This window comes from Anopheles arabiensis, chromosome 2, assembly GCF_016920715.1.
Source record: "Anopheles arabiensis isolate DONGOLA chromosome 2, AaraD3, whole genome shotgun sequence".
Lineage (NCBI taxonomy): Eukaryota > Metazoa > Arthropoda > Insecta > Diptera > Culicidae > Anopheles > Anopheles arabiensis.
This window is the reverse complement of record NC_053517.1, coordinates 98,108,835-98,128,952: the sequence shown is the minus strand read 5'-3', so window position 1 is coordinate 98,128,952 and position 20,118 is coordinate 98,108,835. Positions and strand designations below refer to the sequence as shown.

General features: G+C 47.3%; 1 protein-coding gene across 6 annotated transcripts in view; it reads left to right on the top strand.

Annotated features, from left to right (window-relative positions):
- The window catches only part of LOC120893337 (BMP-binding endothelial regulator protein), a 77,029-nt gene extending 57,122 nt beyond the window's left edge, over window positions 1–19,907 (top strand). For all 6 annotated transcript variants that reach the window (XM_040295148.1, XM_040295147.1, XM_040295146.1 and 3 more), the window contains 2 exons: window positions 15,001–15,437; window positions 15,522–19,907. In XM_040295148.1, the coding sequence (XP_040151082.1) occupies window positions 15,001–15,437; window positions 15,522–16,841 (1,757 nt within the window). In that variant the 3' untranslated portion in view covers window positions 16,842–19,907. The remainder of the gene's footprint in view (window positions 1–15,000; window positions 15,438–15,521) is intronic.
- Window positions 19,908–20,118: the final 211 nt, after the last annotated feature.

Here is a 20,118-nt window from a genome sequence, read left to right as displayed (position 1 = left end):
ATTGTATCGCTGCCCGAATGTTGGGGTCTCCCGTATCGTCGATACCTGCAACTGCTAGATCTTACGTTGTCTTCATCTCTTTCGGTATCTCAATTTCTAGTGTTTCTTTATCTTGCTGCCTACCTACCCGATTGCGCCTCGGGCTTTGTCAAGCTGTCAGGCTAATTTGACTATGATTGGTGCTGCGCGTGTGTTCTTGCCCGGGCGCTCGGACATTCCAACAAGCAGCAGGGACCTCCCGTTGGTGAGCGGTGAGATGCTTGATACCTGGAATCTATCCAGGGTCTAGTGAAAAAACAAACGATGCAAGCTTTTGTTGCACCGAACGAACGGGAGATCATGGAGAATTCCATTCGAACTTCTATTCGCCCGTCCCGGGAATAGTTTAGTTCGGCCCCGTTCTCCAGCGGGCTGTGAAATGAATGGTTCGCTGCGCTTGCTCTACAAATCGTTCCTCGACAGCATCTTCCGTTTTCTCGGAATTGATTTTTATCTCCCGAGCGAGATCTTAATTATATGCTTAATCTATAATTAACAAGCGCATTAATATACGATTCGGGGTCCGGCCGCGCATGCCGTCCGAGCTAGTGTGTCGAGGGCCTAGGCCTTTTTCAAGTTCCGTTCTCTTACCCAGCGCGTTGCACAAGCGTTGTTGATCCCCGTTGCTTCCCCTTCATCTCCAGGGACTGGAACGTTGAAACAACAAAAGGACATACACAGAGACACTCTGACCGGAGCAGCGGGATAGATTCCTCATAAATGTTTGACATTTATTTATCGATTTATTTACTGTCGACAGCCGGACGGACACGGGTGATCTGCAATATTAATCGATTTCGGAGTCAGGGTTTTCAACGCACCCTCTCCGATCGGGACAGCCCCGTTGATAGATTCGTGACAAACGGGGGAGGCTGCTTTTTTCTGTTGCTGTTGTGCGCAGCATGGGAGAATGCTTTGTTCGAGAATAGACAAAACGTTCAGCAAGTCGCTTGATGATTCAATCTAATCGCGCAACTGCGCCTTAGTGGATTTGTTTTGTGCTTCCAGCAGCGTACAAACACAAACACACATTCTGCTTGATTTATCACTTAACATTTCGCGTCTGACAGATAGAAATGAAATGCTGTGCTTTGGGTAAAGAAGGGAAAGCAACATGGCGCATGGATTTGTCTTGCCATTTCTACGCGACCGTGTGCCCCCTACGATCAACCAGTGATCACATCGATATTGAGATATTGTTAGAGAGTGTGCCCAAAAGCATCATGGATGGAAAGCAAAACAGCAACAATCACACAACACCACACGCAAACGATCGCTTAAAAATGTCCGCGGAGGCGTGGAGTGTTCAGAAACGAGGTGTGATGAATTTGTGCGACCTTGGCGGCTCGTACGGAATTCCGCACGCTAATTTATGCGCACCACTCTGCGGATGGGGTGGAGATAACCCATCTGGGGCCCGAAGGTGCTGGGTTGGGGATGGGGTAGTGTAAGAGGTGTGGGAAAAACAAAACTCTGTTAAATCCGGAATTCCGATACTGGCGTGTAATAAACACCTAGGGACAAATATGGAAATCATCATGATTTTATGTGTGTGTGTGTGCGCCGATAGCCTTCGCCTTTTTGGCACGATATTACCTAATGCTAGTTTATGTGGCTGTTAAACGGTGTCTTTTTTTGTGGCCACACTTTAGCCAGGTTGCAATAATTCCTCGCGATGTTGCTCCGAGGCTGCTCCAACTCGAAATGTGATGGAGATGAGAAGTTCTGTGTGCATATGAAGCTCTTTGTTGGCTTTTGATCTCCCTTCTATTGCATGTTTTCCCATTTTCTCATCGTTCCATTGCCGGAGGGGCCGGTCCCAATTCCCGAGCTCTTGATTTTAATTGAAATAAACGCACCGAACATAATTGGATCATAACTACCAATAAGTGAGCTACAGCTTCTGCTGCTGTTGATTGAAAGCAGCCACCATCATCGCGATTCGCGTAATGATGATGAGAATGATGAGCATGATTTGTTTGATTTCTTCCCCGTTCCCCCTCCGGTCTCCTGGCCCTCACTGGACTCCAAGAACAATCACGAGGGGAGGATGTTCTTCCCGATTGAACAAAATAAGGATCTGATTAATGCAATCGACAAGATGGACAAGGCGAGCGACAAGGGGTACGGCGCGCACCGAAAGCATATAAACACGCACACGCACCATGTAATAATCGACGTGAAGCGGTGAAATCAGAGGCAAATCAGCGAAGAGAGGCTGAGGTATGATTATGAGCTCCGGGGCATGGGCCTCTCTCCGGTCCCATATCCTTCAAGTCATCCTGGGCGGTCCGAAATTGGCTGCGCGGTCGGTCCGTTTGTTTGCTTTGGGCCGTTCTTTTGTGGTTCCTCTTTAGATCATTATGTGCTTCTTCTTTTTTTGGGTTTTGTTTTGGGAAGGAGCCCACCGGTGGTCATCTCGGCAATCCGTCATGTTGGGTCGTGTGCAGATGAAAACATTAAAAGGCCATTCTTGGGGTTCCGCGTGTCCAATGGGTTTGCCGCTCGGGGGGATGCTGTAGTGCGGAAAGTATTTTAACATTTTTGCATCGATGTGTCCGAAGTTCCTTTTCGGGCCTGTCCATCCTCCTCGATGACTATTGAGGAGATTGAGATACCAGATTGTAAGGGAAGCAGCAGTGGGGTTGACCTGCGTGAACCACGCGATTGGACGAGGGATGTTTGGGCAATTGGTTTCGTTTTGAGTTTGATCGTATCCTTCAAAACCAAGACAAACACAACCACTATTCGGGTTTATACGAGGGAAACAGTCTGGAGGAATGGCAAATCCTCAATGGAGCAGCTGCTGCTGTCGTTTGCTGTCTGCTCCATCTACCCGCAAGGGACACCGCACAACTACAACGCTAACCCTCAATTATTGCTCATTTTAGCAAATAGAAATGTTAATAATAAACCGATCGGGCAAATCCAAACCTCCAAGGGCTTATCTTGCATGGAAACGAACCATTTTTTTTTCGATGAGCTTTTGCCTCTTTTTCCGTCCCGTATTCGACCGGACCGAAAACCGGAACGAAGACGCTTTTTGTTGGGATCTTTTCTGACCGTTTTGTTTCGTCCAACCTGTGCGTCCCGTGTGTCGGATGCCCTTTTCGGGCCGAGAGGGGGAGTCTAACGCGCTACGAATCGATTTTATGGTTGCTGTCCGCCCGTCGGCCCGCTTGTTACGACAAGCGGTTCGGTCGGTTGGCGGTCCCGATGCAGGATGAATCATGCGTCATTCGTTGGGCGGACGAACAGCGGGGTGAGGTGATTGTTTGATTATGGAGAAAATTATGGGAGTCGTAAAACAAATGCACATGGTTGGCGCTTAGAAGTGGAAGACGCAGAGAAAGGGGCATTCTCAAGCAGGGTCGTACGTTCTGGGCTGCCGCGGCGAGATGAGACCGACCTGAGCGAACGGTCGGTGTGGTCTTAAGTGGCAGTGTTTTCGAATGAGCGGCTTTGGACGACCCGCTGAAGAAGTCATTAACTAATTTCGATTGTATCTTCGGTGAGGCATTTGTGGTGCGGTTTTGGTAAATTATAAGGAGAGGAATGCTTCAACATGAACAGACAGGAGTTTTTCTTTTGCGTTTGGTTATGGTTTTATTTGATTTGTTGGTTTTGCTTTGAGGTTTAAAGAAATTTCTTGTGATATTTTTTAACAAGTTGTCTTTGTTGTAATAAGTTTTGCATAATTCTCTGTTGATGACTTTGAATGTTTTTAATGTATTCTTACTCTCTTTTCTTTACTATTCTTTATTTACTTGTTTATTTTAAATGATATTCAATATCTTTTCTCAAATCATATTTTGTTCAAATTTTCATCGATTATTGGTAGGTTTTTGTAAAAAAAATCAGCAGAAAATACAAGTACTAATTTAAATGGAATGTTCGTGATTTGTGAAATAATAAAACGTTCCTTTTTATAGAAACACCTTTAAATTAATAACAAAACATGAAAATCATTAAATTAAAATAAAAATATTTGAAATTTATATTAATTTTTGTTGGTAAAACACGCTCTAATAAGTGAAAAAATAAATAATAGTTAATTTTGAAACACTAAGTTGATTTTGAAAACGGTTTTTCATATTTTCTATACAAACTTTGTAGCACAATTTAATCAAAAGAGCACCCAGTATTACACGCCTTGTGCGCCACAGCATTTAAAAACACATTACAATTTTATTACACTCACCAAACGGCATTATTATGTTTATTTTTTAAACCACTTTACGGCCGATTTCCATACCGGCAAGTACGTACGCTCTTACCCTTACCGTCCATCGCTGTCGCATACGCAGATAGTGCAGAGCTTCCTGCGACCGATTGATCGAGCGAGCGCGCACCGATCGATCGTTTGAATGCTCGATCGTAAAAATGTAACCCAATAAAAGGCAAATGCCATTTGCGCGGGTGCCGATATTCGTGCATATCCTTTCCCGCAATCGACACTGCATTCCTGTCGACCAATGGCAAACGTTTCAGTGCGCTCGCAACGGATTATCATTTATTACACGACCCCCCCCCCCCCCCCCCGTCCCAGCGGGCTCTGCGGGGTTTGGCAGCTTATCGAGTCGATTGGCAGGGAACTGTGTGGACCAGGGAAAGAATTAACGATCACAGGCCCGCAGGTTGACCTTAGCAGCATAGTTTCCGCATTCCGCCCTGGACTTCCCAGTGCATCCAGTGCGCGTAATCAGTTTTGAAGGATTCTCGCAGCTCTCAATCTAAATTGAATACAAATTACCCGATTTATTGACGTATGAGCTCGGTGGGTGAAGTGGAAAAAGCTTTATCGCGATTTACTGCCGACTGGGCGCAAAACAAAAAAAAAAAAAAACAGTATCCCGGGTGATCCATTAGCCCGCCGCCGACGGGAACGTGTGGTCCCTGTGGGCCCATCATTTGTTTTTGCCCTTAATGAATGCAAATACCTTTCGAGGAGGGTTTGTTTTTCTGTCTTTTTTGTTGTGGCTTCTCTCCCTCCATTTGGGAGCCTCCTTGGGTGAAACTTTTCGCTGCAAAGCGAAAGGCTTTTGATGCTAATAATGGGAAGCTTATGGGGCGGTAGGAAACCGCGTTCCGTGCTGTCGGTTTGTCTGGTTGGTTTTGTTTTGTTTCGCATGTATTTTTTTTTTTTTTTTGCTAGCTCGCTTGTTCAAACGATGCGTTTTTCATGTTTAGCGTATTTAATCCGATGATATTAATTTGTTTTGGCGTAGTTTTTGTAGCTTCTGGAATTTGATTTTCGTTTGCTTGCGCTGAAGCCTCCTTAGCGCGCGTTTTTGTTTTCCTCTTCGTTGCTGTTTTGTTTTATGCTTGGAAGAGATTGATGAATTTCCAATCAGGCTTGAACCATGGAGAGTTGAGAAAAGCAACAAAAAAAGCCGCAAAAGTTTCTTGTTTGTTTTGTGTGCTGTAATCTTTTTAAGTTGAGAAATTAAGCTCGCTGTGGTATTTTTGTGCTGCTTTTGCACCAACACACACGCACACAAACACATACATAGATAGAGACACATACAGGCAGCAAAATGTGAAGAGCGGCTAATGGTTTTTTGTGTTTTGGTGCTTATTTTTATTGAAAAAATCCCTCAAAAAATGGTTGGAACATCTCCACTGCCATCTCTCTCTCTCTCTCTCTCTCTCTCTCTCTCTCTCTCTCTTTCTATCTCTTTCTCCCTTTTTTATAAGAAAAAAAATACGCACCATAAGACCACCAATGCCGATTTTTAACAGCGAATTTGCGGTCGTTTCAAAACCGATAAACGATCCGGTTTTGGCGCGAAAACCCATAAGCTCTCGGGTGCTTGAATTGTACCGCGCCCGCGCATGGTAAAGCGGCAGGGGGGGGGGGGGGGGTGGAAGGGGATCAAGAAGAAGGCCCGGACAACACAGCGCAGCAAAATAACACATTACCAGCCAGACACCGGGGGTCGCTGGGCGCGCGCGCGCCCGCTCGCGCTCATAAAGCTTGATGAACATGTTGATCTTTTTTTTTTCTTTTCGTTGGTGGTGAAATTTATTGAAATCCATTCGGAAAAGCTCTCTCGAGCGCAGACGACAACAACGGATCGTTCGGACGAGCCTGCCAAAAATGTCGCCCGCTTCAATGGATGTAAGGGTGAGAGCGAGACCGCATTCCGCGCGAAGACGGATCCTAACGGGCTGTTGTAGCTTGTTTGGTCGTTAATTCTCTCGTACCGGACGCACATGTGGGGCATCCTTTAGGGGCGGTCCGCACGCATAACATCCTCCCAAAGGTGATCCGTGGTCCGTGGTAATCCTCCGTTGGGTGGAAATAGCCCCCCCTCCCGCTCACCAATTAGTTGGAAATCGTTCGTCGAAATCTTACCTCGAGTTTGTGTGTCCGCAGCAGACCCCTGGGAGCAGGCCTCGCTCCAACGAGAAACGCTAATTTCTCCTGACATCTGACGGGCAGTCCAACAGCAACAGCAACGACCGTCAAAGGCGGGCGTTATCTTTCCACTTGACGAAACCCGGGTTTCCCCAAGCTGCGTCTCCACTTCGGCACACCCGGCCGCCGGCCCGGCACAGTTGGCGTACCGGCGACTGTCAGACAGCGCGACTGCGGCAACGGCTCGGGGCACCACAAGTTTGCTGAGTCCACCCCGTGGGGGTTGATAAGCCGTAGGAGTTTTGCTCCCCCCTCCCCCCTTTTCCTGCTAGCTCGAGGGGGCACCCATGTGTGTGTGTGTGTTTATATGTGTGCGCTGTCTCCCAGTTGGCTGGCTCCGTTGGCTCTAGCCATCATCCCCATGACGACCACGGGGCGGCGAAGCGAATTATGAATTTATAATTTATACGCTTTTAATGAGGCCGAACCGGTTGGCGGGGCGAAGGTAGTGGAGGATGTTAGTGGTGGGATGGGGGATGGGGGGGTTTGATTCGAATGTTTGCTGAACCCGAATTACCGCACACTTGCGCGTAGAGGGTGGCCACCAAAACGGCTGGCTGAGTGATAAAATAAGGCGCATACCAGCTCACCACACACGCACGCACCGGTTGGTGGTATGGGGCGAGTGGGCCGAACAGGTGGCCCACTAGACTAGGGAGTGGGAGGGGGGGGTTTATCGCCGGTTTGTCATCGTCGTTAGATGGTGTCGTTAGCTGTTTTGTTTGGATTCGGTTAAGCACTGATTTGAATCTGTTTGATGCAATGGAGTGTGGTGTGTGGAAATGTTGTAAGATAAGGTCGTTTCTTGGTCTCTTAGCTTGGCATTCCTGAAGAAAAAAAATCCAAACGAATGCTAGCGTTTAATGTTTTGGTATAAATTTTGCAAGAAAAAGATGATAATGAGAACCAAAGAATACAGATTTAGAGTTATCATTATGATATCAGAAAACAAGAACGTAAGAAGGAAAAAATGCAATATTTAGAAACTAATACAAATGCTTAAGCTATACGCCTTTTCAAATGATTTATCTAGGGTTATAATAATACAACTTTTTGTTTTTTGTACATTTGTTACACTTTTTTGTGTTTTTTCTTCAAAAATCACAAATATCCGAGCGTATATTTTTAAATCATTGGCAGAGAAACCCTGTAATTAAATTTTATATATTTATTCGTGTTTTCAATTGAGTGAATTCTTTTAAATGTTTATGAACGAATTTTGTATGATTTTTGAATCGCACACAACGACCACCTCGATATGAATCGCACTTTTGCTTGTGCTTGCGCGATGTTTTGCAAACAATCATGCTCACAAGTTATTTATGTTTCGTAATGATTTATTATGTTGCACTGCCCATACAAAAAAGCACACACACACACATACCAACAAACAAACAAACATAAATTTCGCATCGCTGTTTATTGCTCCTCTGGTTCGATGGGACAGGGGCCGAAGTGCCGGCAGATGCGTTTGATGGATTGGCTGTTCATCTTCGTCCGCACAGTCCAGGCGGGACCCACCGCTAACACACATGTTAATTGCGCAGTGTACGTGATTGTACTCCCCGTTTTGCACAAAACAAACAGGGCAGCAGGTTCAACGATTCCCCTCACCATTGGGTAAACCAGTGGGGGGGGGGGGGTTTGGTCTCAACATTGTATGCGCTGGTTTTGGTGATCGATTTTATGCCCTTTTATGAGGTGGTTAGGGCAGTAAATACTGCTTTCGCTGCTACCATTGCCTTTTGGCTTGCAAGAAGGAACGCAAAGGAGATTCACAGGGTTTCTCGATCACAATACTACAAGTAATTCAATTTTAATCGTGGAAAATGCATCTGCGATCTGGTTACTTCTGGATCTGCTTCGAGCAAACAGTATACAATGTTGACCATAACCATTTGCCGAGGTTGGGCAGAGAGCCCCTGTAAATATCTGCTTTGCTGCAATTGGCACGATGTGTCGTTGGTGCACTTTTGGAAGCACGCGTTGCATCATCGATCATGTGGAGTGGACGGATGAACGCTTCCAAAACGATGGCATAATAAGGCACGAAACTAATTTTCTCCTCTTTCCACTCGAGCCAAAGGGGAAAGGAAACAAAAAAACAAAACACAACAATAAAATAAGTGCTGCTAAGAATTATTATTTCACGAAATTCCAGCATCCTGCTCTTTCTCTTGATCTCTCTCTCTCTCTTTCTTTAACTTCTTCATCATCCGGAGGGAATTGTTTTCTCGGCACGGCAATCCCTGTGGCACGGGATCCTGTCCAAACCCAATGACATTTCCAAACAAACTCAAAAAGCGCTCTCTGATACGGCGAAAGTGTTTTCAGCTGTTTTTCGTCGTCCGTGTTGGCTGCTTTTTTTGCATTCCAAGCTTATCGTTTCGTCTCACACACACACACACACACACGAGCACATTTATTCTACTCTAGTCCTCGCCTCGGAGTGGAATGATAAATTTTGGCACATAAATTAGAGAACAAAATTTCGCTCCAAAGGTAGAAGACACACACGGGCAGCATGTTTTTGCTGTTGTTTTTCGCCGGTTTGCCGCCATCCACCAGGAGCAGCGGTGACATTTCCATGTGCGCTGTTGCCATGCGACGTGGGGTCAGCCGGCCGGTTGGGGCCGGTTGTTACCGGACTCGGCTGGGAGATCTTCCCAACCATCTTGCAATAATACAAAATAGAACCAAAATCCAGCAGCCGGAGAGCAGCCTGTGTGTTTCGTGTGTCCGGGTCGTGTGTTCGGAGTTTGTGTGTTGGAATTCCATGGAAGGACGGGGCGGGGTGGGGTGGAAACGGGAAAACTCACGACCCCACCGGTCACCGGTGAAATGAGACTATTTTTCGTTTCGACACCTTGCCGACGCACCCTGTGGGAACACGTTGCGGTGGAGGGAAGCGGTAAAGGCGGGACGAAAAACCAAAACCAGCGAGTGATAATATTTTATCGCTAACGAGCTTCCCGAGCACTCGCGTGCACGTTCTGTGTTTTGTGTCCCGCCCTTCATACCCCTCTAGCCCGTTTAGTGATGATGAAGAAAACAAACCGCGCGATCGCGCGCCGATAGACAGGAATGAGCTTTGGCTGGCTGACTGTGCAGATCGTGACAACTCGGACGAAGTGAAGGAGCGAGAGAGAGAGAGAGAGGGGGGAGAGAGTGGAGAAACAGAACCACATTCCGAGCAACCATTGGACGGTTTTGGAGCGCTCCGGGTTCCAGTTCGGTTGCGGCAGATGATTTAACGATGATGATGTGGGCCCAGCGCGTGCCAGATGCAATATTTTAATAAAAAATAAAGGCCGCGATCACGACGACGACGTAGCGGGGCGCGAAAAATTGATTGCAAATATGACAAACAAATCAGGAGCCGGCAAGCTTACACGTGTGACACTACTGGCGGATGTGTACAGTGCGTGTGTGGAGTGGAGTTGGCGAGATTTATCGCACCATACACCCCTCCATACACCTAAACCACCACCTTCGGGGCAAGTATTCTTCCGGCTCCGGGAGGGTGTTGGTGGTTGTCACCTCCCGAACGATCATCGGTTTTGTCGTTTTTTTTTTGTTTTGGGTTGCCATTTCGTGAGTGAGTATTTTATGATTATGTTTTAACTTCTACACTGTTCTGTGGCTGGTGATGTTGCTAATGTCCGCCTGCCCGCGCTCGTGCTCCGTGCGGCCCGTGCGGGTGTAGGTTGCCGTGTAGCCGAGACCGCGCTCTCGGACTCGGCTAATTTATGATAAACATCTCCATAAAAGCGATAAAAAATCGAATATCTCTTCCACACCCGTCCGTACCGGTTTTTGTCGGAGACAGGCAGGCAGTCAGGCAGGCAAACGGTGGAGGAAGACGACGTGTTATTCAATAAGCTGTTTTTTGGAGAAGGAACAATTCCCGCCTTATCAGTGAAGGTGGAGTAGCATTCCTGTGCAAATTAGCGCTAGCATTAATCGGATCGAGCGACCTTTTGACCCCGTAAAAAGACCAAATTATGCTAGTTCCAGCAGCGAAAAGGATACAATTTGACAGGTGTGTTTTGGTGACGCTTTGGACAATGGACCAATTGATCTCTCAGTACGATTCTCGCTCATCACTCGAACGGTGATTGACTGATTATAATATCATTACCATAATATTACCATTACGAGATTATTGGCATTCAAAATCGAGCCAAACGGGCGCAGGCTTCTCTGTGTCGTTAATTTTACTTTAAGTTGTAAAAATAACCCCCAGTTGCCGCTTGCTAAAAAGCTGATCCTTTAAGTAGATTGAGACTTTTATTTTGTTTGCATGTTTTTTTTGTTAAGAAGTTTTGCGGCTTTCCTTTTTGCCGTTTTGCTGCAAAGTTTGTTGCACGATCGATTCGCAGATGCCGCTTTATTGTTAGGTTTTCTTTTTTTTTTGTTAGAGCCTTAAATTCCTAAATACCATTTTCCCCCCCAAACGGTCGTGTCCTGCGCTCCCTTGGCTCCGTTGGCTGGGCAGTTTTGGTGGATTTATTTTTTATGTTTTTCATATTTAATCAGCATATCAAATCAATGCGCGCCGATTTGTGTTTGCAGACCCCGGTGTGCGTCGAGCACCGTGTGCGGTCGTGGCGTGGAAAAACGCACCGGCAGAAGTCGTCCCGAGTCGTCCCGGGAAGCTGCCCTCCACCGCAGATCGAAGTTGCGGTTTTGTGGTTTTTTTTTTTTTTGTACACAGTTTTTTGCTTTGCGGTAGGTGCTTTTAAGTCCGGGGAATTGCACGCAAGGGGGTGGCATGTTGTTACATTTTATGTTATTTGTTTTGCTTTGCTGCACACTCTCTAAGTAGATTAAGTGGGCAGAGTGGTTGTGAAGCGAAGGAGGGTGAGACCAGGGAGCGACATGCAAATAGAGCCATCAGCTGAAGGTCGTTGCGCTGTGCCGGGCCAACCGGAATGGGATAGGAGATGTCTTAAGGGATGGTTGTGAAATTGATCTTCATGATCTTCTTCAGCTGAGAAGTGGTTGTTAAGTATTAAGGGAATTTTTATAATACTTTTAACAACACAACTGATGATTGGCTGTAAGACAAAAGCAATATTTACTACACTACATCCTGATTACCTTGCTCAGTTTTTACAGTCTGCAAAGTCTCATCCTCAAGATCCCTTGGCAGTGATCGTATCAATACCATACATTGTAAGAAAGGTTCGAGCCGCTCACGGTTGGAAAATTGTGCTCATCGGCGCACCGATTACAGTCATATCGAAGCAAACGTGCCCCCCCCCCCACTAAAAGCTCTTCCTTCCGTATTATCGTGGTTGGATTATCCGAAACGCCCCATGGTCCACCGTCAGTTACAGTCCCACCGATTCCGATGGTCCATTGTGAAAGCCGGTCTGCTTGGCGCTCCCCCCATCTTATTGCTTCCCATCTTCCCTGACCCGGGGGAAGCACCACTGTGAGTGGTGGTCGAACGTGAAACATGCAATTAAGATATAAAGTAAAATCTCTTTCTGTTCTGCCTCCTCCTGTTTGCTCCTGCTTCCCCACTTAGTACGGGCCGCGTCGAGACCCAGGTGGAATGTTTCTTCACTGTATTTCCTCCCTCCTCTGCTCCCTTCCTGCGAGGGGTGGGAACAGATTGAAAGGGCAGACTCCGTAATAGAGCCCTCTCCCATCCTTCACCTCAGTCGTCATCCCTTAACCACACAATACCACATAATAAAATAAGCGCAGCTCGAGCAGAACGAATAAAACAAACGGTTTGGAAAAGCATGTAACTAACCGTTTTCTTTAGCCAACTTTGGCCGGGCCGGGGGTTTGATGGTGGCGTTTTGTTTCTTGTTTTTTTGTTTGTTTGTTGCCTGTACTTTGCCTCTGTGTCGTCCGTTCCGAGTGTCCGGTGCTGGACGTAGAACACGGGGCCTCCCCATGCCCGAAACGTACGCCCCGAACCCACCCGGTACTGACAGTTCACCGGGGGCCCTCACGTGTGTTGTTTGCCGTTTGCGCCCTTCCTTTAATGGCGCTGGCTCCTCGTGTGTGCTAGTCTCACCAGGAAGGAGCGGGGAAGGGAAGGAGGAACACAAGGGAACAGAACATGGGAAGGGACAGAACAAAATCCGCAGTCTGCGCTGTCGGTGGTCTGCGCTGATGCGTTACTCACGACATCTCGTCCTGCGTTTCGCCGCCTGAACTGCCCACCGAAAGGTTCGAAGAGACAGGTTGACCGGGTACGACGGTGGGACTTGTTTCGTTCGGGTGCAACCACTGCCCTCACTTCCCTCTCCCTCGATTGTCGGTATGTCGGTGAAATGCCCCCGAAAGACCTCGCCTTCCCGCTTCTTTGGGATTGGGAGTCCATTCATTTTGGCAGGCTCGTGGAGCCCATGGATGGGCTTCAATGTTCTTCGGGGGGTTTGTTTTGTTGTTGTTGTTAGTGTTTCACTCTATTGTTTTAAGCAGTCAATAAAATACCGAAAACGGTTGACCTACCGCCTCGTTTTGGCCAGTGGGAAGAGGGAAGCAAAAGATTAAAGCAACAATCCATGAGCAACGAAAACTGAAGAAAAAAGACATCGCGCACAGCTTAGCGCACACGAAACATATTTCAAAGTGTTCGCATGCAACGGTTCGCCAGATCGAATACGGGGAAGGGGAATCCGCCACACGCGTAAAGGCAGCTTCAGGTGGTCTTGTTGAAAGGAATTGAAATAGTTTTTATTTGCCTTTTCCTGCTTTCTGGGGGTTTTCTTTTTTGTGTACCGTTTTGTTGGAGATCCGCTTTGTGCAATTCTTCCAGAATGCCTCCCTGGAAGGTTGGTAGGTCCTTTCATGACACCACCCTTTTGCATCCGATCGGTGATCCTCAATGGCTTGTGAAGATACCTTCAATATCTGCGCGCTGCTGTAGGTAGAATCTGCAATGTTTGGAAGGTTTTCGTGTATTCTACACACATTTCTTGCGTGGAGTACCTTCGGAGGCCTTTGGTAGACCGGAAGGATGGTGTCATTTGAGCGAAAACACGTGAAGATCCAACTTCATGATCATAGACCTTATCCTACTAATTGCAATTCTTTCAAACATCTTGAAAACTTGAAAACGAAAAGTTCAATTCGTTCACTTTCGTCAGAATACATCTATAATTCTTTGTTTGATAGGTCTTTTCTCAAGACTGCTTTTTGTGTCGATTGGTGATCGTCAATATGACAGAGCTGCGAGCATTCTGCAACTGATTTGAAGGTGTCACTTGAGCCAAAACGCTAGAAAAGACAACTCCAACATCACAGACACGAAGTCAGGGCCATTAAGTCAGGTTTGCCCTTGCTTTGAGCAATTCTTGCATTTGCTTCAGATTTGCTCAGAATGGCTCATTGTTAGTCCGGTAGGTCTTTTCTTGAGACCGCTGTTTGCGTCGATTGGTGATCTTCAATGCTACAGAGATCATAATATGAAGATCTCTTCAAAATCTGTGCACTGTTAGAAGGTAGAATCTGCAATTTCCAGAAGATTTTCGAGCATTCTGCACTGATTTTCTATGTGGAGTAGCTTAGGAATCCTTTCGTAGACTGGAACGATGGTGTCATTTGTCAGCCAAAGCTCTTGAAGATCCAACTCCAAGATCACATACCTTAACCGACTAAGTCAGACCCAAACAAGGGGAAGACATTCAAAAAGTTCAAGCCCACATCCCGCGCAACAATGTAGCGCGCTCTTGAACCAGCCGTGTCGTGATCTTGTGCGACATAATCCCCCTATTTTGGTAGTCTTAAGGAAGTCCGCCGGTTTCGGAGCAGGTTGGAAGTACTTGCAGCAGCAGCAGCAGCAGCAGCAGCAGCAAACACATTCCTCCAGTGTGGCCTGGCTTTCTCCAAATCCCGACCCGGGCGGGCAGTTGTAATACCTCCAACGACCGTGTGCGTACTTGTGTGTAGGCTGGTAGTTATGGGCCCGTAGACTTCCTGCTTGTAGGCAAAATGTCAAATTGTTCCGTCTCGAAATTCCAGCCCGGAATCGCCTCCATTACCTTGACCAAATCTGTCAGCACGCGTTACCACCGCGCTCGGAAACGGGGGAGAGGGCGGATTCAAGTGCGCGCCACCGGCGTCGATTATAAAATCGATTTAAATTAGATGAAGATTGATTAACTGCTCTCCGGTGCTTTCTGGTAGGGGCCGGCTCTGGCATCGGTGACACCTACGCAGCGATCCTGAGACGCGCCAGGCGCGCGCGCGCATACAGACACTCAATAACAACTTGAAGCCGGAGACGTCGACGGCTGGTTAGATGTTTAGCATATTTTCTGATTCAATTCCGTGTGACATTGAACTTGTCGGTCCAGAGGGGAGGAGAGCAACACTCCATCCAAGCAACACGTGCCCCTTCTTTTCCCACTATTCCCCTATTAACGGTGACCTTTTTTGCTTGCTTGCTTGCTTGGGGCATAGACGCACAAGGCCTACTTCGTTGTAGGTCGATCCCGTACCGTTCGTTTCGTGTAGAGTCGAGTTTCATGCTTTAGCCTTCCCTTTTCTTCTCTCTCTCTCTTTATTTGTAGGTTGCCGACTGAACGGACAGAAGGTGCTTGGGGAGGCGACACTCAGCGAGGATCCGTGCGTGAAGTGTACGTGCAGCGGGCACAAGCTGACCTGCACGAAGCGCTCCTGTCCGGTGCTGCAGTGCCCACTGTCCAAGCAGATCCGCACGCCGGGCGAATGCTGTCCGCGGTGTAACGACCGGCGGGAGGAAATCCATCGCGGCTCGCCGATGTGCATCCTTGGCAAGGCGGTTCACTTCCCGGGCAAACCGTACCATGGAGATCAGTGCTCGAACTGTACCTGCCAGAATGGGACGTCCGTGTGCGAGAAGAGCACCTGCCCGATACTGGAGTGTGCGCTGGAGGATCAGCAACGGGAGCCGGGCGAATGCTGTCCGTCCTGTCCGATGCCGGCCGAGTTCCGGAGCACTTGTGCTGCGGCAGGGAAGGTTTATCAGGTGAGTGAGAGTGGAGATGAATCAGCAAGACAACTTTACTCATTTTGAATTCTCAAATTTCTCTTCCCCGAACAACCGCCCCAGAACAACGAGACCTGGAGTCTGAACGCGTGCACGTCCTGCGAGTGCCGGGCGGGCGAGGTCCGCTGTGCCAACATCCAGTGTCCGAAGAAAAAGTGTGGCCCGAACGAAACGCTCCTCTCCGTGTCGGGCGAATGCTGCCCGCGGTGCGTCGAAAGCCCGGCCGTCTGTACCGTGTTCGGCGATCCGCACTACAAAACGTTCGACGGGAACTTTTACAGCTTCCAGGGCTCGTGCAAGTACCAGCTGACGGCGGACTGCGTCGGCCACACGTTCTCGATACGCGTCACGAACGATGCGCGGCTGACGAAGTACTCCTCCTGGACGAAAACGGTCACGCTCAAGCTGGAGGGCGTGAAGGTGAACCTGGGCCACCGGATGCGCGTGAAGGTGAACGGGACGCGGGTCGAGCCACCGTACCGGTTAAACCAAACGCTCGACATCCATCGCAGCGCGGACGGCACGGAGGTGATCGTGGAGACGGCGCTGGGCGTGAAGCTGTCCTGGGACGGGCTAAACTTCATCCAGGTGCAGGTACCGACCGCGTACAAGGGCAAGCTGTGCGGGCTGTGCGGTAACTACAACAGCATCTTCCGGGACGATCTGTTCACCCGGGCCGGGCTCAACATGACGCACAACGTGTGGCGCTTTGCCCGATCGTGGGCCGTCGGCGGTCCGAAGGCGTGTACGCGCCAGCGCAAGAAGGAGCTGGCCGCCCGCCATCCGCAGTGCAAAACGAAGAAGCTGTACCCGCTGTGCAAGCCGCTCCGGACGGCGGAAGTGTTTGGGCGGTGCAACTCGCTGCTCAACCCCGACAACTACTTCGCGTCCTGCAAGTTCGACATGTGCGAGTGTCCGCATCGGCAGTGCTACTGCGACAGTATGGCGGCGTACGCGCACGAGTGCGTCCGGCAGGGCGTCCAGCTGCCCGACTGGCGCACGCTGACCGGGTGCAGCCGCAATGCGTCCGGGTTGCTGCCACCGGCAGCTCGAGCAGGCGGTGGACCATTGCTGCTGCTCGAGCCGAACGCGATCGATGCCGGCATCTTGCAGCAGCAGCTGCCGGGTGGCAACAGCATACGGCGCCATCCGAAGCGATTGCGCCGGCCGAAGCTGATCGAGCAGAGGGAGCAGGGGCAGGGGCTGGAGCTGGATCTGCCGCTGCATCTCACGCACGACCGGAAGCATCACAAGCTGCTGCATCATCCACTGTACCGGAAGCAGCAGTTGCAGCAGCAGCAGCAGCAAAAGCAACAGCAAAACAACATCCCATTGCAACCGATCAGTGGCAATCGTCGGACACCGCCACCACTGCAGCGCTAAGGTCCCTTCCCAGAGTCGTCTCCTTTCCTGAACTTCACCCTCCCCTCTGGTTTGCTCTGGAAGCGAACACAGGGTGGTCAATCTGATCTGCAACAACTCCTCATGCCATACATCAACCCCAGTATATTCCCTCATTCTATCTCTCTCTGTCTCTGTCTCTCTCTACTCACATTGCCGAAGCAGAAGAAAATGACCCCCCCCCTCTCTCCTCCCCCTCCCCCGCAATTCTCGCTTGTGTTGTATTGCACCTTTACTTTAACACTTTGTAGCAGGATCGTTTAGGATTATTTGTTTGCTTACTAAGGTCCGTAGTTTAATGTGCCGTCAGGCACACCCGGCCACTTCTGGGTTTTTTTTTGTACATATTAGTTAACAACAAGGGAAAACATGTGTGTTTGTGTGAACAATCTGGCCCCCGCCCCGTTTTGCTCTCCTCTCCCTCCCTCGTGGTGTTTTACACCGAAGAAAGTAGAAGAAAAGGGGGGAAATAATAGGACGATGATGAATCTGCGCGAGTAACATGAATAATCTCACTAAACAAAACAGAATGAAAAAAGGGAATGAATGTGTGTGTGTATGTGTGTGTTTGAATGAATGTTTGTATGTATGGAAGAGTGCAAATGAACGACCAAAACCAATCCAAGCAAACACAGTCCTTAACCGGCCTCAAATAGGTAACCCACAAAACGGTTGCCAGAGCAACCCAAAAAGGGGAGCATTTAGGGAGCTTATTCGTCCGTTTTTTTTACTTTTTTTTTAATTTCCGTACTGATTAGAGGAAAATAGGGAATGGAGAGGAAATATGGATAGGGGATTGAAGCGGGGGCTGGAAGTCTTCTATTTTTAAGTACAAAAAAAAGCGAACAGTCACCGACCGTCGCGAGGTGATTGAGAATGGTTTTGCGATTCAGGTTCGGAATTACACCACTTTAAATCTTTTTTTTTGTAATGGTTTTTATTCTATATTCTGGAAACATTCTATATAGAAGCCTTCTTTTAATGGTTTTTCATTATTAGTAGCATTTTACAATTTGTCCTTGTGCCTTCCAACATTTGCTTTATCTGCTTCTTCGAATCGCGCCTAGCTTAGTAACTTTATTATCTTAGTATGTAATTGTATTTTGTTTTATATTAAACTCATCCTAGCGAAACATTCAGCCCCAAGTTTTGTGAAAGGTTGCTAAGCGCCTATTACTACGATTAAGAACGCTAACTAGTAAACTTCTTACTCTTGTGACAGTTCATCAGTATTTATTTTTTGCGTGTTTTTAAACTGTCCACACAAACACATAACCGTTACGTTCATCGCTCAACATCCTTTTTTTTCTTGGCTCGTCGCGCTTTTCCGACGATATTGCTATAATTGTGAAAAGGTTAATCTTACCTTTACCCCTTTCCTTTACCCTCCCCCCCCTCCCCCCTACATTGTGTTTATCGCTTGCGTACGTGTTTAGTCTGGCCATTATTTGGCCCCCGGAAGTTTATCTTGTCCCCTTGGGCCGGGCCACTCCCCGTCGTAGAAAGAATCGACCGCCTCTAGCGCCCGCACGCTGGGAAGGAAATGTTTAGCTAGCAATTTTGGAAACAATAGCGAGAGCTACTTGGATGCGAAAAATGAGGTGTGCACGTGTGAAAAAAAGAGAAGAAAATCTCAACATTCCATCATTGACCGTTGCCATGGGATTTTTTTTTCTTTGCATTTTCTGTATTGTTTTGGTTTTGCTTTGCGTGCCAACAGGATAGAAACAATCCTTTGCTGATACTTAATTGGATACTTAATTTGCTGCGCTGCGCATCATGCTTTTTTGCGTAAAGGGCGATGAGTTTGAAGAGGCGCAACGAATGATTACTTAAGCCAATCTCGCTGAGCTAGAAAGGGGCCGAGCTGAAAGGATGCTGAAAGGATGAACGGAACGTGTTAGAAGTAGTTAAGGTACGACTTTATTAAACATAACATTAAAGAAACAATAAATTACTACAAACAAGGCCACAAACCAACTCTCCAGTGAAAATGATACTAAACTGTTCTAGGTGTAAACTGCTTTAGGTAAGGAGGTTTAAGGAAGGATAAAGAAGGCAAGAGGAAAGAAGATACAATAGAAAGATAGAAGCGAAAGAGAATGTGAAAAAAAGGTAAAAGCTAGAAGTAAATGCTGGCAATGAAGCGGAGCGTGAAAAAATATGTGATCTCGTGAGTGAATTAGTTAATTGAATTTGAACAAAACCGTGGCGTGGCGTGCGAAAGATGGGCGAACGAAAGCTGGGTGAAAAGCTAGAAAATCGAACGATAATGTGTTGCGTACGTGTGTTGCGGGTTGTAAGGGAGAAAATGGTTATTAAAAGGATTTCGAAAAACAAAAAACGTTACTCAAATTTCATGCGTAGGTAATGATGTTAAAATTGGAAAATGTAGGGAAGGGACGAGCGAGTTCGATTAAAAAAAGAAAATTAAATGAGAAGCGCAAACATGTTAAACGTGCAACGCACCAATACACGCACCCATAAATGCAAAACTTTTACAACGATTGAACTGGTGATCGATGATTTGTTTTTAAAGTATCTCTAATGGTTCCTACATACATACCAACATTGCACACCGAAACACAGACACACACACACATAAACACGGAGCCAAGCGGCGGCTACAAGCGCGTAGGAGCCACATTACACACATCGATACACATTCATGCTTACACTCAAAAATCAAAAAGTTACGGAACAAAAACTAGGCTTAAGAAGCGAGCAGTGTACGGTTAAGCCTAATGAACTAATGGAGAAAAGAACACATAAAAAAGCAGTAAAGGTTATTCTAATTTATTGTACAGACTCGAAGTTAGCGAAGAAGCTAAATTTAATGAAACAGTCTCCTTCTCCCCCCCCCCTCCAAATCACCGTTGATCCGGTATTTGTTTCCTGGTGTTTTGCCAAAACCAGCATAGGAAAATGGCGCTCTGTTCAAGCGTGGCCCCGAGGCAATGATAAACTGCCCCGAGGAGGGCGCTCTTGTGCGTATTGTGAGTGAAAATGACCAACCAGTAATAAAATACAGTGTATGTGACAAAATCATGTTTGTTGTTGTATTATCTAAGTTTTTTTTTGTTTTTGTGTTTATATCACATTTTGGCCACTTAATATAAATTACATAACCTTACTAGAATCCTTTCAATTATGCTTAAAAAAAAGAAAGAGCTCGTACCTTATGCTGCATGGGCACAAACGTCTCATTAAAATGAAACGAGGCTAGCGCCATCTATGAGTGAGAATGTGAGAATATAGC